Source organism: Chrysochloris asiatica, unplaced genomic scaffold, assembly GCF_000296735.1.
Source record: "Chrysochloris asiatica unplaced genomic scaffold, ChrAsi1.0 scaffold00257, whole genome shotgun sequence".
Classification (NCBI taxonomy): domain Eukaryota; kingdom Metazoa; phylum Chordata; class Mammalia; order Afrosoricida; family Chrysochloridae; genus Chrysochloris; species Chrysochloris asiatica.
In genome coordinates, this window is record NW_006408775.1 from 1885304 (window position 1) to 1906519 (window position 21216).

The 21216-nt window shown below is 52.3% G+C and overlaps 1 protein-coding gene across 1 annotated transcript in view; it reads right to left on the bottom strand.

The window, feature by feature from the left end:
• ABCA3 (ATP-binding cassette, sub-family A (ABC1), member 3) overlaps nucleotides 1-21216 on the bottom strand; it is a 31099-nt gene that overhangs the window by 4491 nt on the left and 5392 nt on the right. The window contains exons 5-19 of the mRNA XM_006873880.1: nucleotides 17943-18202; nucleotides 16481-16597; nucleotides 16241-16361; nucleotides 14554-14727; nucleotides 9988-10169; nucleotides 7597-7740; nucleotides 7187-7316; nucleotides 6216-6370; nucleotides 5535-5690; nucleotides 5230-5440; nucleotides 4566-4716; nucleotides 2686-2784; nucleotides 1568-1754; nucleotides 917-1220; nucleotides 134-407 (exon numbers count right to left, since the gene is read on the bottom strand). Of these exons, the coding sequence (XP_006873942.1) occupies nucleotides 134-407; nucleotides 917-1220; nucleotides 1568-1754; nucleotides 2686-2784; nucleotides 4566-4716; nucleotides 5230-5440; nucleotides 5535-5690; nucleotides 6216-6370; nucleotides 7187-7316; nucleotides 7597-7740; nucleotides 9988-10169; nucleotides 14554-14727; nucleotides 16241-16361; nucleotides 16481-16597; nucleotides 17943-18202 (2665 nt within the window). The remainder of the gene's footprint in view (nucleotides 1-133; nucleotides 408-916; nucleotides 1221-1567; nucleotides 1755-2685; nucleotides 2785-4565; nucleotides 4717-5229; nucleotides 5441-5534; nucleotides 5691-6215; nucleotides 6371-7186; nucleotides 7317-7596; nucleotides 7741-9987; nucleotides 10170-14553; nucleotides 14728-16240; nucleotides 16362-16480; nucleotides 16598-17942; nucleotides 18203-21216) is intronic.

Here is a 21216-nt window from a genome sequence, read left to right on the forward strand (position 1 = left end):
TTTGTCAAGCTGACTTCCCCACTGTCTCCTATGAGACCCTACCCTCCTCTACACAGCCCTGAACCAGACTTGTTGCTCGCCTGGCTGGTCAGGGGCAGCAGGGATCTGGATGGATGGGGAGGGGTGCACGCACTCGCTGAACTGGTCCTTGGCGGCCTGCAGGGCACTCCGGGGCTGAGGGTAGTTGGCGACGGTGATGGAGGCCTGAGAGCCACAGAGCAGCTTGAAGAGCAGGTTGTCCACCAGGGCCAGGGCGGTGGCCGGCGAGTGGTAGGCCTGGTTGTTGAACAGAGCGGTGACGACCGTCCGCTCCCCCACATCTCTGAAGGATGTGGCCACCAGGCAGCGCTCGTTAAAGCCGCCACCTTCCACAGATGCCCTGAAGATCAGGAATTCCTCCAGGTCACCTGGGGACAATGGCTAGGTCAGCTTGCGGGAACCAGTTGGCCAGCAGGTCCACTCAGACCCAGCCAGCAACAGGACCTGAAGTGGCCGATGCTGCTGAGAGCCCCACCCCACTGGACGGGTAAGGATGACAGCGTCACTGCAGGACCCACCAGGTCCAGCGAGGGGAAAGGACCGTCCTGTCAAGAAGGACACAGTGTGCACGCAAGGGGAGAGCTGCAGTCACAAGTGACAGTTGCTAAGAGCCCCATGGGGAAGGGACAGAACCCCACAGCCCACACACTCAGTGAGGGAGTCAAGCCCACCAGATGCCCAGATAGGCCGACCGAGGAGGCTCGGCAGCTTCTGGAGCCCAGCTCTGGCCCGTGGAGCTGCGCTGGCCATACAGCATGGACTCCCTGTGGGGACACAGGAGCTGTACCCCCAGATATGCTTCTCCATGTCTTATAGGGCCTGCGGCAGCAGCAATCCATCCTGGCCCACGTGCCCCTGGGCCCCAGGCTGCCCTTACCCAGAACCTCCCGGGGCTCCTGGCCCTCAGCCTGCAGCATGTCCCTCAGACGCTCTGAGAGCTGTTGATCCAGTGACGACGTCCCGGCAGCTGAGAAGGGCACCACGGTGCTGCCGTACTGTCCCAGGGTCAGTTCTAGGCTGGGGTCGTCCAGGATCTCCGAGGAGTAGTTGATGGACAAGAGGGCCAGGGTGAGGCATGTCACAGGGACCAGGACCTGGGCAGCCACCACCTTCCACTCCCGCCAGCTGTAGGTGGCTTTCTTCACCAGCATGGCCCAGAACTGCTGGCAGCGCAGGGTGAGCTGTGGATGGGGAGACGCCGGGTCCCTCAGGCTCATGGGGGTCTGTCCCCCTCCACCCGGTGTGCCTGAGCTGGAGGAGAGCCTACTGCAGTGCCCAGCCTCGCCTGCACATGCTCCACAGGCTGTATGTCAGACAGAGGCCGACATGCCTTCCTCACAGTCAGCATGAGCAGACCAGGGGCCAGCCACTTCCCACGTCCCCAGTGCCACCTGTCATCGTGTACCCAGGCCAGCTCTGTGCTTTCCTGACCGTGCTATGGAGCAGGGTGCGAGGCTTCCCTCTGACCCAGGAGGCCAAGGCGGCCCCATTTCCTGCAGAGCCTTGAGCAGTGGAGACAGACGCTCACCCCGCTGTTGAGCTGGATGGCGGGACAGTCCTCCTCGATGAGGACGCCAGTGCTGTCACTGGCGTCCATCACGCCGCACAGGTGGTTGTCCACTGCCCAGTCGCTTGCCCGCCGCTCATGCTGGTACTGCAGGGCTGGAAGCTGGATGGCCTGGATGTCCATGCTTGTGTCCACTAGCTTGCCGACCCTGGGCCGAGACATGCGGGTACTGGTCAGTTGGCTCCCGGAGGGAGAATGCCATCAGCTTCTGAGCTGGTTCATTCACTGGTGTGTTCGTTCATTAGTTTGTTCGTTCAGTGAGTGTGGGCCAGCAGGGGCAGAGGCTGGGCCCAGAATGAGCTGGAGCCCAAAGGAGACAGAAACAGGAACACTCCAAGCATGAGTGAAAGGGGAGACCCATGGTTATGGTGTGACCCAGCTAGTCTGCTCCTTGCAAGCCACCCAAGGGAGATGCCCCTGTGTCCACAAATAGCACTGCTCATACCAGCTAACCTCTTTCAGTCCATCCATTTACCATTCAGCAGTCTCTCATCCACCTACCTCTCTGTCCACCGTCAGTCATGGCTCCATCAGTCATCCACCATCAACTTATCAATTATCAATATATCATCCATCTGTCATCTAGCAACATATCAATCATCTATCCATCCCTTTATTGCTCATCTATCAACCTGTCCATCATTTATCCACCCATCACTCATCGATCTATCAACCTGTTAAACGATCATCCTTCTATTGATCTAACAGCCATCTAGCTACCTGTCAATCAATCATCTATTCATCTATCTCTTTTTCACTTACCTCTACCAACCTGTCAGTTAGTCATCTATAGATCTATCCTACATCTACCAACCTGTCAATCATCTAGTAACAGTCTGTCAGCTAATCATCTATCGACTTACCACTCATCTCTCTCATCTATCAACCTGTCAATCATCTATCTAACAGTCTGTCAGCCAATCATCTATCTACCTATCATCCATCTCTCTCCCTATCCACGTGTCAGTGACATCTAGCTACCTAGCATCTGTCTGTGGGTGTCTGAGCTCACGACCTTGGTGACTGCTTTATCCTTGCACTTTAGAAAGCCCGTCCACGTCACTGAGGCTGAGACTGACCGCAGGAAGACCTCCTCCATGGTGGTAACAGAGGCCCCGAAGCTCGCGATGCCCAGCTCCTTCTGCTTCTTCTCCAGCTTAGCGAAGAGAGTTTCAAACCTGCACATAGAAAGACGTGGAGGTCAGCCCCATTTCTGTGACTTCCTGGGTAACTCACCCTCTTCCTACAGGATGGAGCAAGGGCAAGGACGGGTAACACCTTGAAACAGCATTTAGAAGAAGGTTAACAAGTTGTTTCACATGGTTTAGTTCCGACATGATGCCTTGTGAGTGCGTTGACCTGCTGGCAACCCTCTGACAACTTACTCAAAACAATAAAAACCAACAGTGAGGAATCGGTTGGATGTTCATTTGATCACAGTGCAGGGAAACACACACTTTCTGAGCATGAAATGAATACAAGAGAGCCTGAAGGAAAAGTTATCCAAAGACTAGGCTGACTGGTTAGCTAGAGTGGTGGGACCCCAGGGTGATGGCCCAACACCCTGCAGGTCTGGAAGTAACTCATTCCTGTGGCTCACCCTTTAGCCAAACAATGTTGTTGTTGCATGCAGTGCAATCGAGTTGGTTTCAACTCATAGTGACCCTATAGAGGGGTTTCAGAGAGTGGTTGGTGGGTCTAAACAAACGACTTTGAGGTTTCCAGTCTAGTGCTGATCCTGTAATGCCACACCAGGAATTCATTCAAACTACAGGCCTACAAGGTGAGTAACAACAGAAGGGACACACACACTCCTTAGAACAGTCAACCACACAACATCACAAGGGCACCAAACGCCTGGGGAGAAAGCTCAGAAGGCAGGAAGGGATGGGGAAACTCAGGGAGGAAGCGGGGAGAGAGCTGGTAGGTTGTAGGAGCTGCAGTTCGTGACATGGAAACAAATGTGCATCAGTTGCTAAGTGGAAAGCCAATTTGCTCTGTCAAATTTCACCCAAGTCATAATTTAAAAATTTTGACTTCAAGACCACAGCCTTGGTGTAAAATAGATGCCCTTCAAATTCTGCTGACGGGCAAGTGAAGCAGCAATCAAGAAAGGCACTTGGCCAGATCTGCCCCACCACTGGGGGCCCACCCTCCGAGGGGACTGGACAGTAGAGACAGAGTCAGCACAGTTCTGGGGTACAGCTGTAGAGGGTCAGACCTTGAATTGTACTCCTCCAATAGCTCTGTGGCTGTCTCTGTCCCTGTCGAGTGGTCATGCTTGGTAATGCCATCGGTCAGTGAAAAGGATGACCCCCCGCCACCCGAGATGGATGGAAGCAGACACCAACTGTAAGCAGTGTGTTATTGTGTCAGACGAAGAACTACTGGGAGTCGGGACCAACTTGGTGACATCCCCTAACACACGCTCCGGTAATAGTGCTCAGTTCTGCAGGGGTCAAAGTGGCCTTGTTGGGGGGAACAGGGATTTTCTGGGATTTTCTGATCAGTGATTTTGGGAGGCGAGGTGGGGTACAGTGGAATGAGATCAGTCCTGCCGGGTACAAACCTGCTTGGTACCTGTGCCCCTCCTTCCCTCCTTTTTGGAGCAGGAATGGCTACCTCGCATCTGCTCCCCACTGTGCTATGGAAGCAGATCCCACGGGGTTGCAGGTGGAGAGGGGTCTGGTTTAGGCAGTTCTGAAGGTGGGAGCTTGAACTCCGAGTAGGTGCTGGAAAGGTGGGTCAGACCTTTGGGGGATGCTTGGATAATGACCAGGAGGCCCTGGTGGTGCCGTGAGTTAAGCATTGGGCTCCTAACAGAAAGGTTCAAACCTTGCAATTGCTCTACAGGAGCGCTATGAGGCTGACTGCCTCCATAGAGATTTATGCTCAGAATGTCCTCCTCTGTCCAGAGGGTCACTATGAGCCAGTCTCACCAGGCTCCCTATGACTGTACCTGTATGTGCTCTCTCTGGGCAGGATGAAGGAGAGCTCGGCCCCGGCATTGCTCTCTAGGGCAGCATTGGGAACATGGTGGTGGACCAGCCGGGAGATGGCCTCTGGGTCACAGTGGGGCTCCTTCACGAGAGTCATGTGGTACCCCGCGCCTGGAACACGAGGGAACACTTGTGAGTCTTCTCTTGGGCCGCGATGAGCTAAATCAGACATGGACCGTCCTGGGGTTCCCTCTGCTCCCCAGTTGGGTGGGCATCACAGTCAGTCTCCCCACGTGGTATAGGTGACACAAACTCCCAGCGCGAGGCCTTGGGTACCAAGCAACACCGGCCAGAAAAGCAAGCCTGAGTCAGGGGTGTACATTTTGTGATACTGCCCTCCCACGCTGGCCTGAGCTCACTGGCTTCTCTGGTCGAGGTGCCACACGTGGACAGGGCTCACCCACATACTGAGCCGCCACTGACCACTGGTGTTGGGCCACAGCTACCCCAAGTCCTAACCGCAAGTCGGCTCTCCGTCCTCTTCCCATTGTCACAGCCAGAAGGAGGGGAGCAGACAGGAGACCCAGAGAAGGTCTCCTATCTCCTATCTGATTGGCCCAAGTGCGGCTTCAAGGGACGCTGACCTGGGTGGAGCTGTACACCCCTCCCCACTGGTACGCTCACCGTATTTCTGCTTGAGGAAGAGCGAGGACCCACAGCACTGCAGCTCCCCCTTGGCCATGATGGCAATGCGGTCCCCTAGCAGGTCAGCCTCATCCATGAAGTGGGTGGTCAGCAGGATGGTGCGGTCACTCTTCTGCTGCTGGAGCACATCCCAGATGGCCCTCCGGGAGATGGCGTCCATACCCGAGGTGGGCTCGTCCAGCATCAGCACCTGAGCATGGTCACACAGGGTGGCCCGAGTTCAATTCCACAAGAGGGGCTTGGGACCACCCCACGCCAGGCTTCCTTTCTGCCCTCCCTCCTACCTTGGAGCCTGCGATCAGAGCAATGCCGATGGACAGCTTGCGCCTCATGCCCCCGCTGAGGAACTTGCTCAGGGAGGACTGTTTTTCCTCCAGGTCCAGGATGCGTAACATCTGCCTGACTTCCTCCCAGCACTTCTGTAGTGACAGGCCTTTCAGCTGCAACAGCGAGCCACAGGGAGGTCAGAGGCTCTGGTGAGAGGCTGGTCCCTCAAACAAGCACAAAATAGACACAGAGGGCTGCACAAGACGCTGACAACCTTCAGAGCAAGGGAGCCACAAGAATGCTTTGTGTTTTGAACCAGGTAATCATGGGACTGAGGAGCCCTGGTGGCACAATGGGTTAAGCGCCGGACTGCTAACCTCATGGTGGGGTGTTCAAACCCAGCCTTGGCCACCCTATGGAATAGTCCTATTCTGCTGTGTAGGGTCACTGAGTTGGAATAGACTCTACAGCAGTGCATTAAAAGGTCTAAACCCTATGACCAAGTAGGGTTTGTCTCAGGAATGGGGATGTTGTTCAACATGGAGAACATCAGTGTAACACAAACTCACAATACAATCAGAAATAAAACCAGGGAGGTCGGGGGCTTTCATGAGAGGCCGACTCCCCAGCACACTTCTCTCCAGAAACCTGTCTCCTCAGGACACTTCTCTGCTTGGGGCCCCAGCTTCTGGGCTCACCTGGGCATAGAAGTACAGGTGCTCTGCCACCGTCAGGTCATCGAACAGGACGTCATGCTGGGGACACAGACCCAGAGTCTTCCGGATCTGAGGCATGTCCTGTGAGATCTCGTACCCACTGATATGCGCCCGTCCGCTTGTCGGGGGGAAGAGACCTAGGACCCACAAGAGGAACCCAAGAGTTTAAATTCTGTCAGAAAGGACAGCGGGGTGGCACCGGGGTAGTGAGCCTGTTTTATCTACATTGCTTTTCTGAGTGGCGAGTTGGGCTCTGGGGCCTGTAGCTGAGACTGGACGGTCCTCCCCCAGGCACGCGAGCTCACCCGTGTGTGGTAAAGAGCTGGATGGCACAGTACAGTCTCTCAGGGTGGGAAAGAGCGGAGCTGGGTGGCTGCCTCAGGGGCACGTTCTGGAAGAGCTGACTTTGTGCTGGATTTTGATGACATGCTTCATGGGACACCAGAAGTGGCTTGTTTGCTAACTAAGTGTATTTACTGACTGGGTGGAGGGCAGAGCCGTGTTGCTAGAGGGGCTCCCTACCTCTCGGGGTCCACAGTGCTGCCAGACTGGGAGAGCCCCCTCCTCCTTCCTGCAGTCCCAAGGCCACAGAAGGGAGGAAACTACGCAAGGAGGCCATGGCCTGGGCTAGCTAGCAATGGCCAAGCAGCAGCTGCCGGCTGCAGTGGGAGGCGTGAAAGGCTCCCAGTGAGTGAGATGGGGTAGTGGTCTGTCTGCCCTGCACCTGAATCCCCCACTGAGTGTGGACAGTACAGTGGTCTCCCCAATGGCCGGATCTCCATGAGCTTGGACAGAGTGGGGGTCTGTCTCTCCCGCTCCCCCTGTAAGCTTGGACAAAGTGGGGGTCTGTCTCCCCTGGTCCCCCCATGAACTTGGACAAGGTGGGGTCTGTCTCCCGTTCCCCCTGTGAGCTGGGACAGAGTGGGGGTCTGTCTCCCCTGCTCCTGGTTCACCTGTGAGCATGGACAGGGTGGTGGTCTTCCCGGCACCGTTGTGACCCAGCAGGACCGTGATCTGCCCTTCATACAGGTTCAGGTTCAGGTCCTTGACAGCTGCCTTGCCTTTAGTTCCAACTCTGAACACCTGTAGGAAGGCAGGGGCCACCCTGTACTCCCTTGGGCTCTGAGGCACATCACCCACCCTCTCTGGCCATGCACGCAGCTTGGCTGTTGAGTGTGAGGGTCCTGGTCATACAGCACTTCCTGGTCACCTGGGAAGGCCCAGGGTCCCTGGATCTCAGGAGGTATCTGGCAATGAGTGTTTACTGGATAGCTGCACCTGGAGTCTGGGATGCCCCATGCCCTGGACCTGCACAGAGCCACTGCCTTGGCCCGACCCCGCCCGGCCCACAGGGAGGCGGCACCTTGGACAAGTGCTTGATCTTGATCCCAGCCACCAGGTCCTCGGGCTCAGCCTCGAAGAACTCGGTCTTCAGCGCTTTCTCTGGGTCTTCGTCTTCGTCCTCCTTCCCCAGGATAGTCCTCTGGCTTCCGCACCAGTACGAGGGCTAGGGCAGAACGAGACGCAGCAAGGCGGTCATTCACACCCACTCATCTGGCTAGAGAGACCACCAGGTCAGCTGAAGCCTGGTGCACTAGTGGCAGCAAGTCTGAGAGTCAGGGTGAGTTCTCACTCAGTTCCCAGGTCCCACTGGCCCGTGGGAGGCTGTGGGCCTCCGAGTCTGTCTGCCTTCTCCAGAGCTGATACAACAGAAATACCAGCAGGCCTTTTTTCTGTCACAGCTGAGGAGGCTAGACGTTTGAATCTAGAATTCTATCACCGTCACTGATAGAACAGTGGTGATTCAAACAACCAGAGGAAATACAGCGGGAGGCTGTTTGGGATTGAACTGTGTCCTCCCAAAGGGTATGTTTAAGTCCTAAATCCCAAAACCTAAGACCATGACCTGGTTTGGAAATAGGGTCTGTGCAGATCCACGGGCATGGCTGCTTTACTGCGAGCCTCAGATGCTGCATTTTCCACAACCGGAAGGCTGATGGGACCCCTGTGCCGAGTACGGCACCACGTTTCTAGCGGCGTGTGCTCACTTGGGTCTGTGCACCACGTCCTCGTCAGGCTCACAATCTTTCAGGCTTTCACCATCAGGCTGTTACACACTTAGTACAGACAACAGTCTAGCCTCAACATCACTTCATAGGCACAGGGGAACACATCATCCGTGTGAGTTGCTTTCGTGTGGTGGTAGGGAACGAAGCCACAGCTTCCCCGGGGTCTACCTGTACTTAGGTTGCGGTCACACTGGAATAGGGTGGCCCCAGTCCAATGAGCCCAGCGCTGTGGCATAAGCACTGGACTGGTAACCGCAAAGTCAGCAGTTCACACCTACCAGCCACTCTTAGAAATCATATACAGGGTCGCTGTGAGTAGGAACTGATATGAAGGCACGCAACAACAATCCAATAGCTGGTGCCCTTATAAGGAGAGGAGACAGAGACACAGGAAATACCACAGGACGGTGGGGGTGGAGCCCAGAATGGCCTCGGGTCCCAAACACAGGCAGGCACATAGCAGGACCCTCCAGAGGAAGCCCGGCCCTGCCTCCGTCCCCAGGAATGAACAGATTTCAGTGTGTCACTTTAAGTACTGAGTCACAAAATGAACAGAGAGCAGGACCGCACTCCACCCAGCCGGGGACATGGCCTCTGCGTCATCGCTGGAACCAGACCTATCTTTAAATATATGCATACTCCCAAGTATGTAAAACAAAATTTGTAAATACAGATAGGTGAACACCTAAAAATATATTTATTTATAAATATGTTGTTGTTGCTGTTGGTAAGTGCTGTGAAGTCAGTTCTGACTCACTGTGACCCTTAGAGGATTTCCAAGGAGCAGCTGGTGAGGGTTTGAACTACTGACCTTGTGGTTTGCAGTCCAGTGCTGATCCTACAGTGCCACACCAGGACAGACACACACATATTGTAGACACACACATATCGGCATTTAAGATGTCAGAGATACAACGTTTAGGCGAGAAAGCAAGTTTCGATCATTCGTACAGTAAGATTTCATTGTGTAAAAGCAAACGTGTATGTGTATCATATATGTGCATGTGTTATAGACATGTATGTGTGTTATATAGGAGCCTTGGTGCACTATAGGATGAACCATTGACTGACAGGTCAGCAGCACGGAGGGTGGACGATGAGGTTTTTAGCTGCCATAAAGACCTCCTGCCTCGGAAGCCCCATGCGGGGTCACCACGAGTCCCGATGGCTCAATGCAGTAGGTCTGAATGTCTTTCTCTGTGTGCTGGTATTTGGTGTGCATGCTAACACACATACAATGGGCCCGGTGGTGCAATGGCTAATTGCTTGACCACTAGCAGTACAGACGCAGCCCGGCTTTGGCACAGATGGGTGTTATGAGCTGGACTAAAAGTTCCACACGAGCATGGTCTGTGTGAGCAGGCTCACACCGGAGTGTCCCATGTCTGTTCTGTCGGGTGGACGGGACTATCTGTCCCAGCAATGAGACGGTTCTCACCATCAGTGTGTGGCTTTGTAGACAGAAAGCCCAGTAAGATGCTGCTCACAAGACAGCAAACACAACCAGGGTGGTGAAGGGTGCAGCAGGTTTGGAAAGACAGAGGTTGTTAGGACCCTGAGTGGCCAGCAGTGGCCAGCGTGTCCTGGCTATGGGGGTGTCAGGCCCTTTATCGCAGGATGTGCCCGGGGCACGCCACCACCCGCAAGAGACCATCAGTGCGAAGGGCGGTGGTGTCACAACTCACCAAGAGGAAAAAGTACCAGGGCTGGGGCACCCCGAACTGGCCAGGCCAGACAGCCTCCACGTACCAGGCCACCAGCCCGTAGAGGGCAGCATCAACCAGCAGCATGCCCAGCACCTGCCCAAACGAGAAGTCATCGTCCACGTTGACTGGGCTTAGGAGGTCGTGCCACTGCAGGCCTGCCCCTGGAAGACACATGGGGACACGGTGGTACTGGGTGGCCCAGGCCGATGGTCCGTACGGCCCTCTAAACGGTCATGCAAAAGCCAGTGCTCATCTTTCCCTCTTGATTTTCCAACATACGTGTAAGTAGTCTCCTTTTAGGTCAAGGGCAAGTTATAAATTGGTAGGTTACAAAACCAGCCGATGACGCTCATTCCATCAGTAGCCGGGCCACGTGCATGACACATGCATCCCTGTGTACCTACATGGCTGTATTGTTATTAGATGCTGCCTGTCAATCAGCTCTGACTCAATAGAAGGAAGGACCCCCTGGTCCTTTGCCAGTCTCGCAGTCGCTGCCATGTCTGAACTCATTGGTACAATCACGGTTTCAATTCTTCTCCTTCAGGGTCTTAACCTTTTTTTGCTGACCTTCCACTTTACTAAGCATGAGGTCCTTCTCCAGGGACTGGTCCCTCCTGATGACATGTCCAAAGTCTGAGCGATGAAGTCTTGCTATCCTGGCTTCTAAGGAGCATTCTGGCTGCACTTCTTCCAACACAGATTGGTTTGTTCTCTGGCAGTCCATGGGACTTTGAATATTCTTCTCTAACCCCATAACGCAAATGCATGGATTCTTCTTTGGTCTTCCTTACTCACTGTCCAACTGTCACATGCATATTGAAATACCATGATTGAAGATACCATGACTTGGGCCAGGCGTACCTTAGTCTTCAAAGTGACATTTTTGCTCATGTATACATCACATATTTATTACATATACATGCAATCCCCGGATTACGAATGAGTTCTGTTCCAAGCCTGTCTTAAGTAGATTGTATACTTAAGTTGGAACCACTTAGGTAGGGTTAGGATCTTACATAAGATAGTAAAATGTTTGTTTTAGTATATAGTATATTTAGTGCAAACTTAGTATATTTAGGAGCTCTCGTAGCATAGTGGTTATGAATTAGGCTGTGAACCACAAGGTCAGCAGTTCGAAACTACCAGCTGGTCCGCGGGAGAAAGATGAGGCTTTCTGCTCCCGTAAAGATTTACAGCCTCGGAAACCCTGTACAGGGTCGCTATGAGTCGGAACCAACTCCACGGCACATAACAACAACAACAACAACATATTTAGTGTACCTTTCTTTAAAAAAAAAAAAAAATTAAATACTTACAGATACAGTAAAATACGTTTACCATAATACAGTGGTAATAAACAACCTTGTTTGCCGAAAGTGAAGAGGACTTAAAATATTTACTGATGAAGATCAAAGACCATACCCTTCAGTATGGATTGTATCACAATATAAAGAAAACAAAAATCCTCACCGCTGGATCAATAAACAAAATTCTTATCAATGGAGAAAAGACTGAAGTTGTCAAAGACTTCATTCTTCTTGGATCAACTATCAACACTCACGGAAGCAGCAGTCAAGAAAACAAACAATGCATTGCATTAGGCAAATCTGCTGCACAAGACCTTTTTAAAGTGTTGAAGAGCAAAGATGTCAGCTTGAGGACTAGGGTGTGCCTGACCCAAGCCAGGGTATTTTCAATAACCTCATATGGATGTGAAAGCTGGACAGTAAATACGGAAGATCATAAAAGAACTGATGCATTTGAGTCATGGTGTTGGAGGAGAATATTGAAAGTGCCATGGGCTGTCAAAAGAACAAACAGATCCGTGTTGGAAGAAGCGTAGCCAGAGTGCTCCTTGGAGGCCAAAATGGCCAGACTTCGTCTCTCATACTTGGGACATATTATCAGTAGGAACCAGTCACTGGAGAAGGATATCATGTTTGGTAAGGTGGAGGGTCAGAGAAAAAGAGGAAGATTCCCCAGTGAGATGGACTGGCCAAGTGGCAGCATCAGTGGGCTCAAGTGTGGCAACAATTGTGACGTTAGCCCAGGATTGGGCAGTGTTTCGTTCTGTTGTGTGTAAGGTCTCTATGAGTCGGTACCGAACATTTAACAAGTACAACAGTAATGTTTGGATGGCACCTAACAACAACAACAACCATGCTTTGATATGTGTTGCAAAGTAGAGCTCATTTGTTTTTATGAACCACCACATTTGCCATGAACTTTAAAATAATACGCTTTACGTAAGGGGTTATAGGTTTTACATAATTCAGACATTCCTAACCCGTTGCTCTCTCGTTGATTCCTACTCATAGCGATCCCATGTGTCGCAGAGAATCGAGCTCTACGGGGTATCCATGGCCATGACCTTCCGGAAGCAGATCACCAGATCTTTCTTCTGAGGTAACTCTACTTAGGTTGGACCCTCCACATTCCTGTTTAGCAGTTACACACGTTAATCACGTGTACCATCCAGGGACTCCTATGTACATGTACACATGCATCTATACGTGACACATACATGTATATGCGCCAAAGTGAAAATCAAACCTGCTGCTATTGAGGCGGTTCTGTCCTGCATTATTAACCCTTTAGGGCAGAGGAACTGCCCCACAGTGTTTCCTAGGCTGTTGTCTTTACAGAAGCCGACCACCCACCACTTCTCTCTGCTGTGGACGGGTTGGTGGGTTGGAACCACAGATCTTTTTGGTTAGCAGCTGAGCATGAAAGCACTGCATCACCACGTCTCCTCACACACATGTACACACACGACAGGGGCTTCAGAGGACGTGCACGTAATGGAAGGCTTGTTCTGACAGTGAAATCTCTGAGACCCGTGTGAAGGTGGGTGCTAACAGAGCTGCTGGTGGTTTGTCTTCTCGTTGGCTGCCCTCCTCCACCTGCTGGATCCAGCTGCTCCCCAGGAGCTGCTCCCTTTGTACCTTCAAAGGGCTGGAGCCTCACTGTTTGGGAAGATGTTCACTACAGAACTTTTAGAAAAAGAGAGACAGACCCAAAGTGCCCCAGGTTAGATGCCTCCTTATAAATGGCTTTTTAAAAGTATTTAAACCCTGGAAGGGGCTGCCCACCTGCAAAGTCTACAAGATATCGACAGATTTCTAAACACAGGGGGCTTCAAACAGTCATGGGAAAATGTCATTATCTTTTCACTCCATTTTCCATGAATTTTTTGAAACCCTTTCTATTTAAAAGCTCCTGTGTCAGAAGACGTTGCCAACTAAGAAGAAAGTCCTAAATGGAGATTAAGTGACTCTGGCTGCTCCTGCCTCTCCCCTGTCTCCTTCCAAAGACACATTTGGAAGCTTAGCCAGTAGGAACCTCATGGCGGGAAGAGACAGCGTGTCTAGATGGAGAGGGGCTGAGCCCACCCTGAAATGCTTGGGGCTCAATCTCAAAGAAGGTGGCTGTTTACAGCTCCTACATATGCCGCTGTGACTGCCACCCACCCAGGGGAGCACCTGGCCGTCCACAGAGTGAGAGACAGGCTGGGCTCCCAGGAGAACAGCCGGTGTGATTCCCAAGAGGTGCGTCATCTCCCTCTCTGGAGACTCTCAGCAGGTAAGGGGTTAAACTAGGTGCCCTTTTTCATCCTGACCAAGGCTTTGCTTTCATCAATCACGTGTGTCCACCAACCACAGGATTTGTAAAGTGGGAACCATTCTCAGCCCAAAGAGGGGCTATGGCATATGAGAACTTAGAAAAGTCCTCACAAACCAAGGCGGAACCTGGCTGGCCCATCAAGCCTCCTGGCTTCTACTTTAGTCCTTTCAAGGGCCCCCATGGGGTTCTGGGGTCCCTACAAGGGTGCTGAGGGGACACCAGGAGGAGGCGGAGGGGGGAAGAAGGGTGGTGATAAGCGGACCACCGTTTCACCTGGAGCTTAGGGTGGACTTCAAGTCCCAAACCCTGGGAATCTGAGCTCTCTGGAGGGTGATGCTGCTGAGTGTCTTTAAAAAGCAGGGAGTCCAACCTTGGGGGCTACACTTTTAACCACGACCCACTCGAAGCACTTGGACAGTAGCTACTCCAAGGCCGAAAGCAGACTCACTGCATCTGAGTAGATCAGCTCTGTCCTGAGTGACCCCATAGGACAGAGCAGAGCTGCGCCCCGGAGTTCTCCAGAGGAAAGGCCCGACACCTCACCCCTGCACTGAGAGTACGAGAACGCTGAAGGTTACCGGTGTAGGACACTGGACATGAGGTGGTTTCTACTGTCTATAGGCACACCTCCACAGGATAAATACTGACTGCAAACTGCAAGGTCAGCAGTTCAAACCCATCAGCCACTCCTCAGAAACCCTATACAGGGTCGTTATGAGTCGAACAGACTTGACAGTACCTAACAAGCATACTTTGGAGATGTTGCAGGTTCGGTTCCAGACCACCGCGATAAATAAAATGGCTATCACAACGAAGTACTCCCACCTGTTACAGGCCTTGCCTGCTGAGCATCGGAGCGGGGGGCGCCTCTGCCAAGACACCCCCTAAGTGCTGAGGAACCAAGAGGTGAACACTCACCTTTCGCTTCAAACTTCCCTATGAGTTGGGCCCCCATGGCCATGGCCACGTTGGACAGGAGGCAGGAGAGCAGCTTCTGGTTGAGGGTCATCCAGTTGTAGCGGGGCGCCACGAAGAAGTACGGGATATAGGTGAAGAAGTAGAGGAAACCACCGATGGCTGCCGCCATGTTGGCTGTAGGTGGAGAGAGGGACACTCCAGTCCTCACCCCGGACGCCAGATGCAATGTCCAGGTGCCTGTTTACACTGCTTATCTGACGTCACTAAAACTGAGCTGGTTCAGCCTCACGGCTCTCCTGGTCTGCCTGATCTTGTACACTCATCTATGTTGTCATTAAGCAGGATGACTATGTCGTACCGTTCTGGGCACAGCACATAAGAGAACTGTCCACTGGGGCTTCTAACCGAGTGGAAGACAGACAGTAAAGGGGCAACGTGGTTAGGCATGGGGTGTGCTGGAAGCATTGTGGGACAAGGCAGAAAAGGGGGGGACAAGACACTGCCCAGGTGCCGTCCCATCCAGCCCTCCCCCTTTTGTCTCCTCCTTTCCCTCAACTCAGATTCTAGGCTGTTCCCAGACATCCTCTGACCCCCTTCTTATGGTTAAACTGTTTCCTCTAAAAAGACACGTTGGGTCCTCCCCTGAGACCTTTCGCACCTGGAAGTGAACTCGCCCTGTGACTCAACACTAGACTGGGCTACAGGGTGAGCAACCACAGCAGGGAGGCCTACTTCTTAGAACCAGCATTGGTCCAGGGAGGACGCTCAGAGGCAGGAACGGAGGGGGAGGGGAAAGGGAGCACAGGGAGGAGGTGGGAGGCATGATGCTATATTATGGGGGTGGCAGCAACCAAAATGTGTCTGAACTAACTGTCGAATGGAAACCTAATCTGCTCTGTAGTTTCATCCAATTCCCAACATAAAGTTAAAAACAGAGAAACAGCTGGGTCCTACCCTGTTACTAGTGAGCACCCCTGAACCTTGCTCAGAAATGGGCAGTTAGGGTTAACATGAACCCTAGTGGCACAGTGGTAAAGCAATCAATGTTCGAACAGAGGTCAGCGGTTCGAACTCACCCAGTGGCTCCTCAGGGGAAACACCAGGCCATCTGTTTCCATACAGAGTGTCCACGAAAGACACGAGAAAAAGCATCTTTGAAGCTAAGGGGTTGTCACTAAGTGCTGTCATAGTGACTCTATAAAAGGTTTCCAAGGAGCGGCTGGTGGGTTTGAACTGCTGACCTTGGGGTTAGCAGTCCAATGCTGATCCTACAGAACCACACCAGGAGTCCTGAAGAGTTACAGTCTAGAAAACTCTATGGGGCGGTTTTCTGTCACCTGGGGTTGCTATGAGTTGGAATCTACTCAGTGGTACCTAACAACAACATGCTAGGGCAGGGTGGGCCCTAATCCAGCATGAGTGGTCTCCTAGGAAAAGAAGTAACCAGACACTGGAGGGACCTGGGGTCACCAGAAGCTGGGAGGAGGCAGTGAGATGTTAGAATCGGTTCAGAGATTTCCGGCAGAGCCTCCAGGGGAGCATGGCCCTGAATACTGACACCTGAACGCCAACTCTGGCCTCCAGGATGTGAGAGCATGAGGTCCTCTCGGTTGTGGTGATTCGAATGGATGGTCCCAGCAGCTGCAGCTGCCCCCATCCCTGGAGTGGCCCGGAGTGGACAGCTGACCTTTGCTGAAGAAGGTGCTGACCATGAAGCTGAAGGAGATGGAGGAGACGGCAAAACACAGCAGGAAGAGCAGTACCAGCGAGGGGTCACTGTTGGGGAGCACCGCCACGTTCTTCTTCACCTGCGAGACCACACACGGCTGGCCGGGGTCTGCAACAGCTGGCCACCCTCAGGCCCCGCCGCCTGGGACTCCCTGTCACCCTCTTGGTGTAGGTGCTCCTCGCGGAGCTGGACACTTGCCTTGACACAGAAGAGCAAGGTCATGAAGGCGCTGGCGATGAGGAGAAGGCTGAAGGACACAAGGAACCAGGCGCTCCAGTGCAGCCAGTTGCTCAGCCCCATCATGCGCATGTGCTCCTGAGGAGGGGGAGGTGGTGGCGGCATCACAAGGAATCCCTGCACCCCTCCACAGCACCTCTGTGGTCTGCCCAGACAGAAGGGACCCCAGTCCGAGTGTTCACCAAGCTCCGGGTGACCACCCATGTGGTGCCAGCTCACCAGGACATCTTGGCTTCAGTGACTGACCCACAGCAGCACAAAGTCTACAACGACTTACCAGAATGGTCTCTCTTGTTGTTATTGTGGCTACTTGGCAAAGATTTGACTTAACCCCGTTAATGAATGAGGAGGCCAGTCCCCAGGGGCTGAGCCCTCAGGCCAATACTAGACAGGTCTATAGAGTGAGCAGCCACACAAGGAGGGAGAGTTCAGGGAGCATGCTGAGAGGCAGGAACGGAGGAGGAGTGGAAAGGGGAACACAGGGAGGAGGTGGGAGGAGTGATTCTACATTGAGCAGCATGCAGCCAAGGTCAGGAAACAAAATATGTCTGAACTAACCATCAGATGGAAAACAGATGTGCTCTGTAAACTTTCACCCAAATCATAATTAAAAAAAAAAAAAAAAAAGAGGAAGCCAGTAAGATGCGTGAAGCGGTTCAGAGGAGGTTCACAGAGCAGCCTGGCTGGATACAGAGCAGCAGGAGCTTTAAGGAAGCTTACAGTGAGTGCACTCCGACTGTCTGTCTGTCCTCAAGGCAAGGGTCCTCTGCATTCTACCTGACATCCTGGCTTCTATGGTCAAGAGGCCTTTGCCTGGATATCAGTTTCTACAGTTCACTGGATTGAACAAGAGCCCAAAGGTGCCCTGGTGTTTCAATGGTTAAGTACTTGGCTGCTAACCACAAGGTCAGTGGTTCAAACCTACCTAGAAAGACGCTCCATGGACAGTTTAGCAGTTTGTTCCCAGAGATTAAATTGGGGGGGGGGGCGGGGGAAGATATCCCACTGCTATTGAGGAGCTCTGGTTACGAATCGGGCTGCAAACCTTAAGGTCAGCAGTTCGAAACTACCAGCTGCTCCGCTGGAGAAATATGAGGCGTTCTACTCCCGTCAAGATTTACACCCTCGGAAACCCTGTACAGGGTCGCTATGAGTCGGAACCGACTTGAAGGCACTTAACAACAACAACATGGGGCTGTGCTTTCACGGGCCACCATGAGTAGGGAGGAGAGTCCTGCTGTAGCACTGGACCCTAAGGGCAGTTTGAACCTATAGGTGGTGGTTCAAACTCAACCAGCTGCTCCTTAGAAACCCCCTACGGGTCGCTATGAGTCAGAACCAATTCGACGGCAGTCAACAACATCAACGTGAGTTGGAATGTCTTAACACCAGGATGTCTTACCACCGATGCACACACCATTACCTTGAGCTTTCTCTCCTTTTCACGCACGACAGCCCGGATGATGCTGAGCGAGGTGTAGGTGAAGCTCAGCATGAGCAGCAAAGGAAGCTGGTACTGGACAGCCACGAGGAAGGGGTCCGAAATGAAAGGCGGGTAGGGGAACCTCTTGGCGATCACCGTGACCTTCTCGAACAGCTGATGCGCGGAGGCGTTAGCGTGGTACTGCATGATCGCTCTGTCCACAGCATGCTGCACGGTCAGGAAGCCTTCTCGGATGTAGCCTGTGTCGGAGAGGAAAGGACCTTGTGGTGTGTCGGACTGATACGCGGGCAGAGTGAAGGGCATGTGCGGGGATACCCAGGGTCCTGGAGAGAGGGGCCCACGACACACCAGAACCATTCCATTGAGTGCCCATCTGTGGGCAGTGGTACCGTCCTAGCCTTCCGTGTTACCACGGGAGACAGGAGAAAACAGCCGTGAAAGCCAGCAAGACACACAGAGCCATGTCTTCCAAATCCTTGATACAAATCCCTCCCTCTTCAAAAAGGTTTGGTGGAATTCTAAACAAAAAAACAAAACTCAGACCAAAAGTACACCAGGAAAGATGAAGCCAAAAGAATTAGGTTATAGAAAGTTGGGGCTTCAAAAAGGTGGGAAGGACAGGAGATCGCTTCTAGAGAGAGGTGATGGATGGTGGTGTGGGGGCGTCACCACAGAGAGACTGACGTCGACGAGGTGGACTCTGAAGGCAAGAAGGCTCAGTGCTTGAGTGTCTTATTGCTGCTGTAACAAATCATCTCAAACCCAGTGAGTGGTTTACAGCCAGGAGCTCTGGTAGCACATTGGCTACGAGTCGAGTCGGGTTGTTATCCTCAAGGTCAGCAGCCACTCTGTGGGAGAAAGCTGAGGCTTTGTGCTCCTGTAAAGACGTACAGCCTCGGAAAACCTGTGCAGGGCTCTGTGAGAGGGGCCTGAGCCCACGGCCCACCACCACCACCACCACCACTGGTGTTTCACGGCAGCAGTTACTCTCCCGCAGGTCTGGAGGTGAAGAGCCTGACACAGGTCTCAAACTCACTGCCATGGAGTCGATCCAACTGACAGCGAGGCTAGAGGGCAGAGGAGGACTGGCCCAGTTTCCACGGCCGTCATCTTTACAGATCCCGGCACGTCTTATTCATGGAGCAGCTGGTGTGTTTGAACCACCAACCTTGGATTAGCAGCCAGGTGCTTAATCACTGTACCACAAGGGCTCCTGCCATAGGTCTTAAGGAGCTAAAATGAAAAGGCTGCCATTCCATCCGTCCCCTTGAGGGGAGAATCCATTTGCTCCCTCTTCCCATCTTGGCAGTCCACTGCTTTGCTTGACTTGGGGCTCCTTCCTCCATCCTCAGAGCCAAAGAGCCCTTTCTCTAACCCTCCCATCTCACTATCATGGATTGAATGACGTCCCCCCAAATACGTGTCAGCTTGGCTAGACCACGATTCAGTGGTGCTAGGTGATGATTCTCTATGATGTGAGAAACCAATAGAAAGATTAAGGGTGGGCCCCTATACTCTTAATCCCCTCACAAGCCTGATGGGATGTCAGGGAGTTTCCCAGGGGTGTGGCCTGCAACACCTTTTCTTTTAAGGAGAGAAAAAGAGACATGCGCACAAAAGGAGGCGCCTGTTACCACCAAGAAAGAAGAACTGGGAGTTGAGTGGGGTCCCTGCTCTGTGAAGCTCCTAGAGTCAAGGGAGGAGAGGTCCAGGGACGCTGGGCCTACACAGGCTAAAAGGAGACAGGACCTTCCCCAAAGCCGGCTCTCTGAATGCAGACCTCTAGCCTTTTCAACCTTGACAGAAGGAATTTCGGGTTGTGAAAGCCGCCCATTTACGGTATTCCTTGTACAGCAGCACGAGAGAACAAAGACGCTCTCTCTCCTCCCACATTTACGGACACCTAGCTCTGGTAGCATGATTACAAATCGGGCTGTGAACCGCAAGGTCAGCAGTTCGAAACTATCAGCTGTTCCGCAGGAGAAAGATGAGGCTTTCTGCTCCTGTGAAGATTTATAGCCTTGGGAAACCTGTACAGGGTCGTTATGGGTCGGTACCAACTCCATGGTACATAACCAACTAACCAATGATGGCACTGGGACCCTGGTGGCTCAGTGATTAAGTGCTTTGCTGCAAACTGAAAGGTCATTGGTTGGAACCCTCCAGCCACTCCACAGGAGAAAGGTGTGGCTGTCTGTTTCCTCACAGAAGACAGCCTTGGAAACGCTGTGAGGTCACTGAGAGTTACAATGGACTCAGTGGCAGTGGGTTTTGGATTTTTGGTTTGATGACCACACTGGCCTCCCCCAAGTTACCCAGGATAAAATTCCTACTGTGACGTTTGCTGACTTGTTCTTGTTCGATGCCATCAAGTCGGTACCGACCCATAGCGACCCTGTGCACAACAGAACAAAACACTGCCCAATCCTGGGCTAACCTCACAATTATTGCCATGTTTGAGCCCATTGATGCTGCCACTTTGCCAATCCATCTCACTGGGGTCTTCCTCTTTTTCTCTGACCCTCCGCCCCTACCAAACATGATAGATATCCTTCTTCAGTGACTGGTCCCTCCTGATAATATGTCCATAGTATGAGAGATGAAGTTTGGCCATCCTGGCCTCCAAGGAGCAGTCTGGCTGCACTTCTTCCAACACAGATCTGTTGGTTCCTTTGGCAGCCCATGGCACTTTCAATATTCTCCTCCAACACCATAACTCAAATGAAGCAGTTCTACGGTCTTCCTTATTCACTATCTAGCTTCAGCATGCATATGACGTTATTGAAAATACCATAGCTTAGGTTAGGCACACCTTTGTCCTCAAGCTGACATCTTTGCTCTTCAATACTTTAAAAGGGTCTTGTAAAGAAAAAAAAAAAGGTCTTGTGCAGCAGATTTGCCTAATGCAATAACGTCATCTGATCTCTTGGCTGCTGCTTCCATGAATGCTGATGGTGGATTCAAGAAAAACGAAGCTTTTATAACTTCCATCTTTTCTCCATTGATAAGAATGTTGTTCACTGATCCAGTGGTGAGGATTTCTGTGTTCTTTACATTGAGATGCAATGCATACCGAAGGCTGTGCTCTTTGATCTTCATCAATAAGTATTTAACTCCTCTTCACTTTCAGCAAGCAAGGTTGTATCATCTGCATATCACAGGTTGTTAATGAGTCTTCCTCCAATCCTGATGCCACATGTTTCTTCATAGAACCCAGCTTCTTGGATGATTTGCTCAGCATACAGGTTGAATA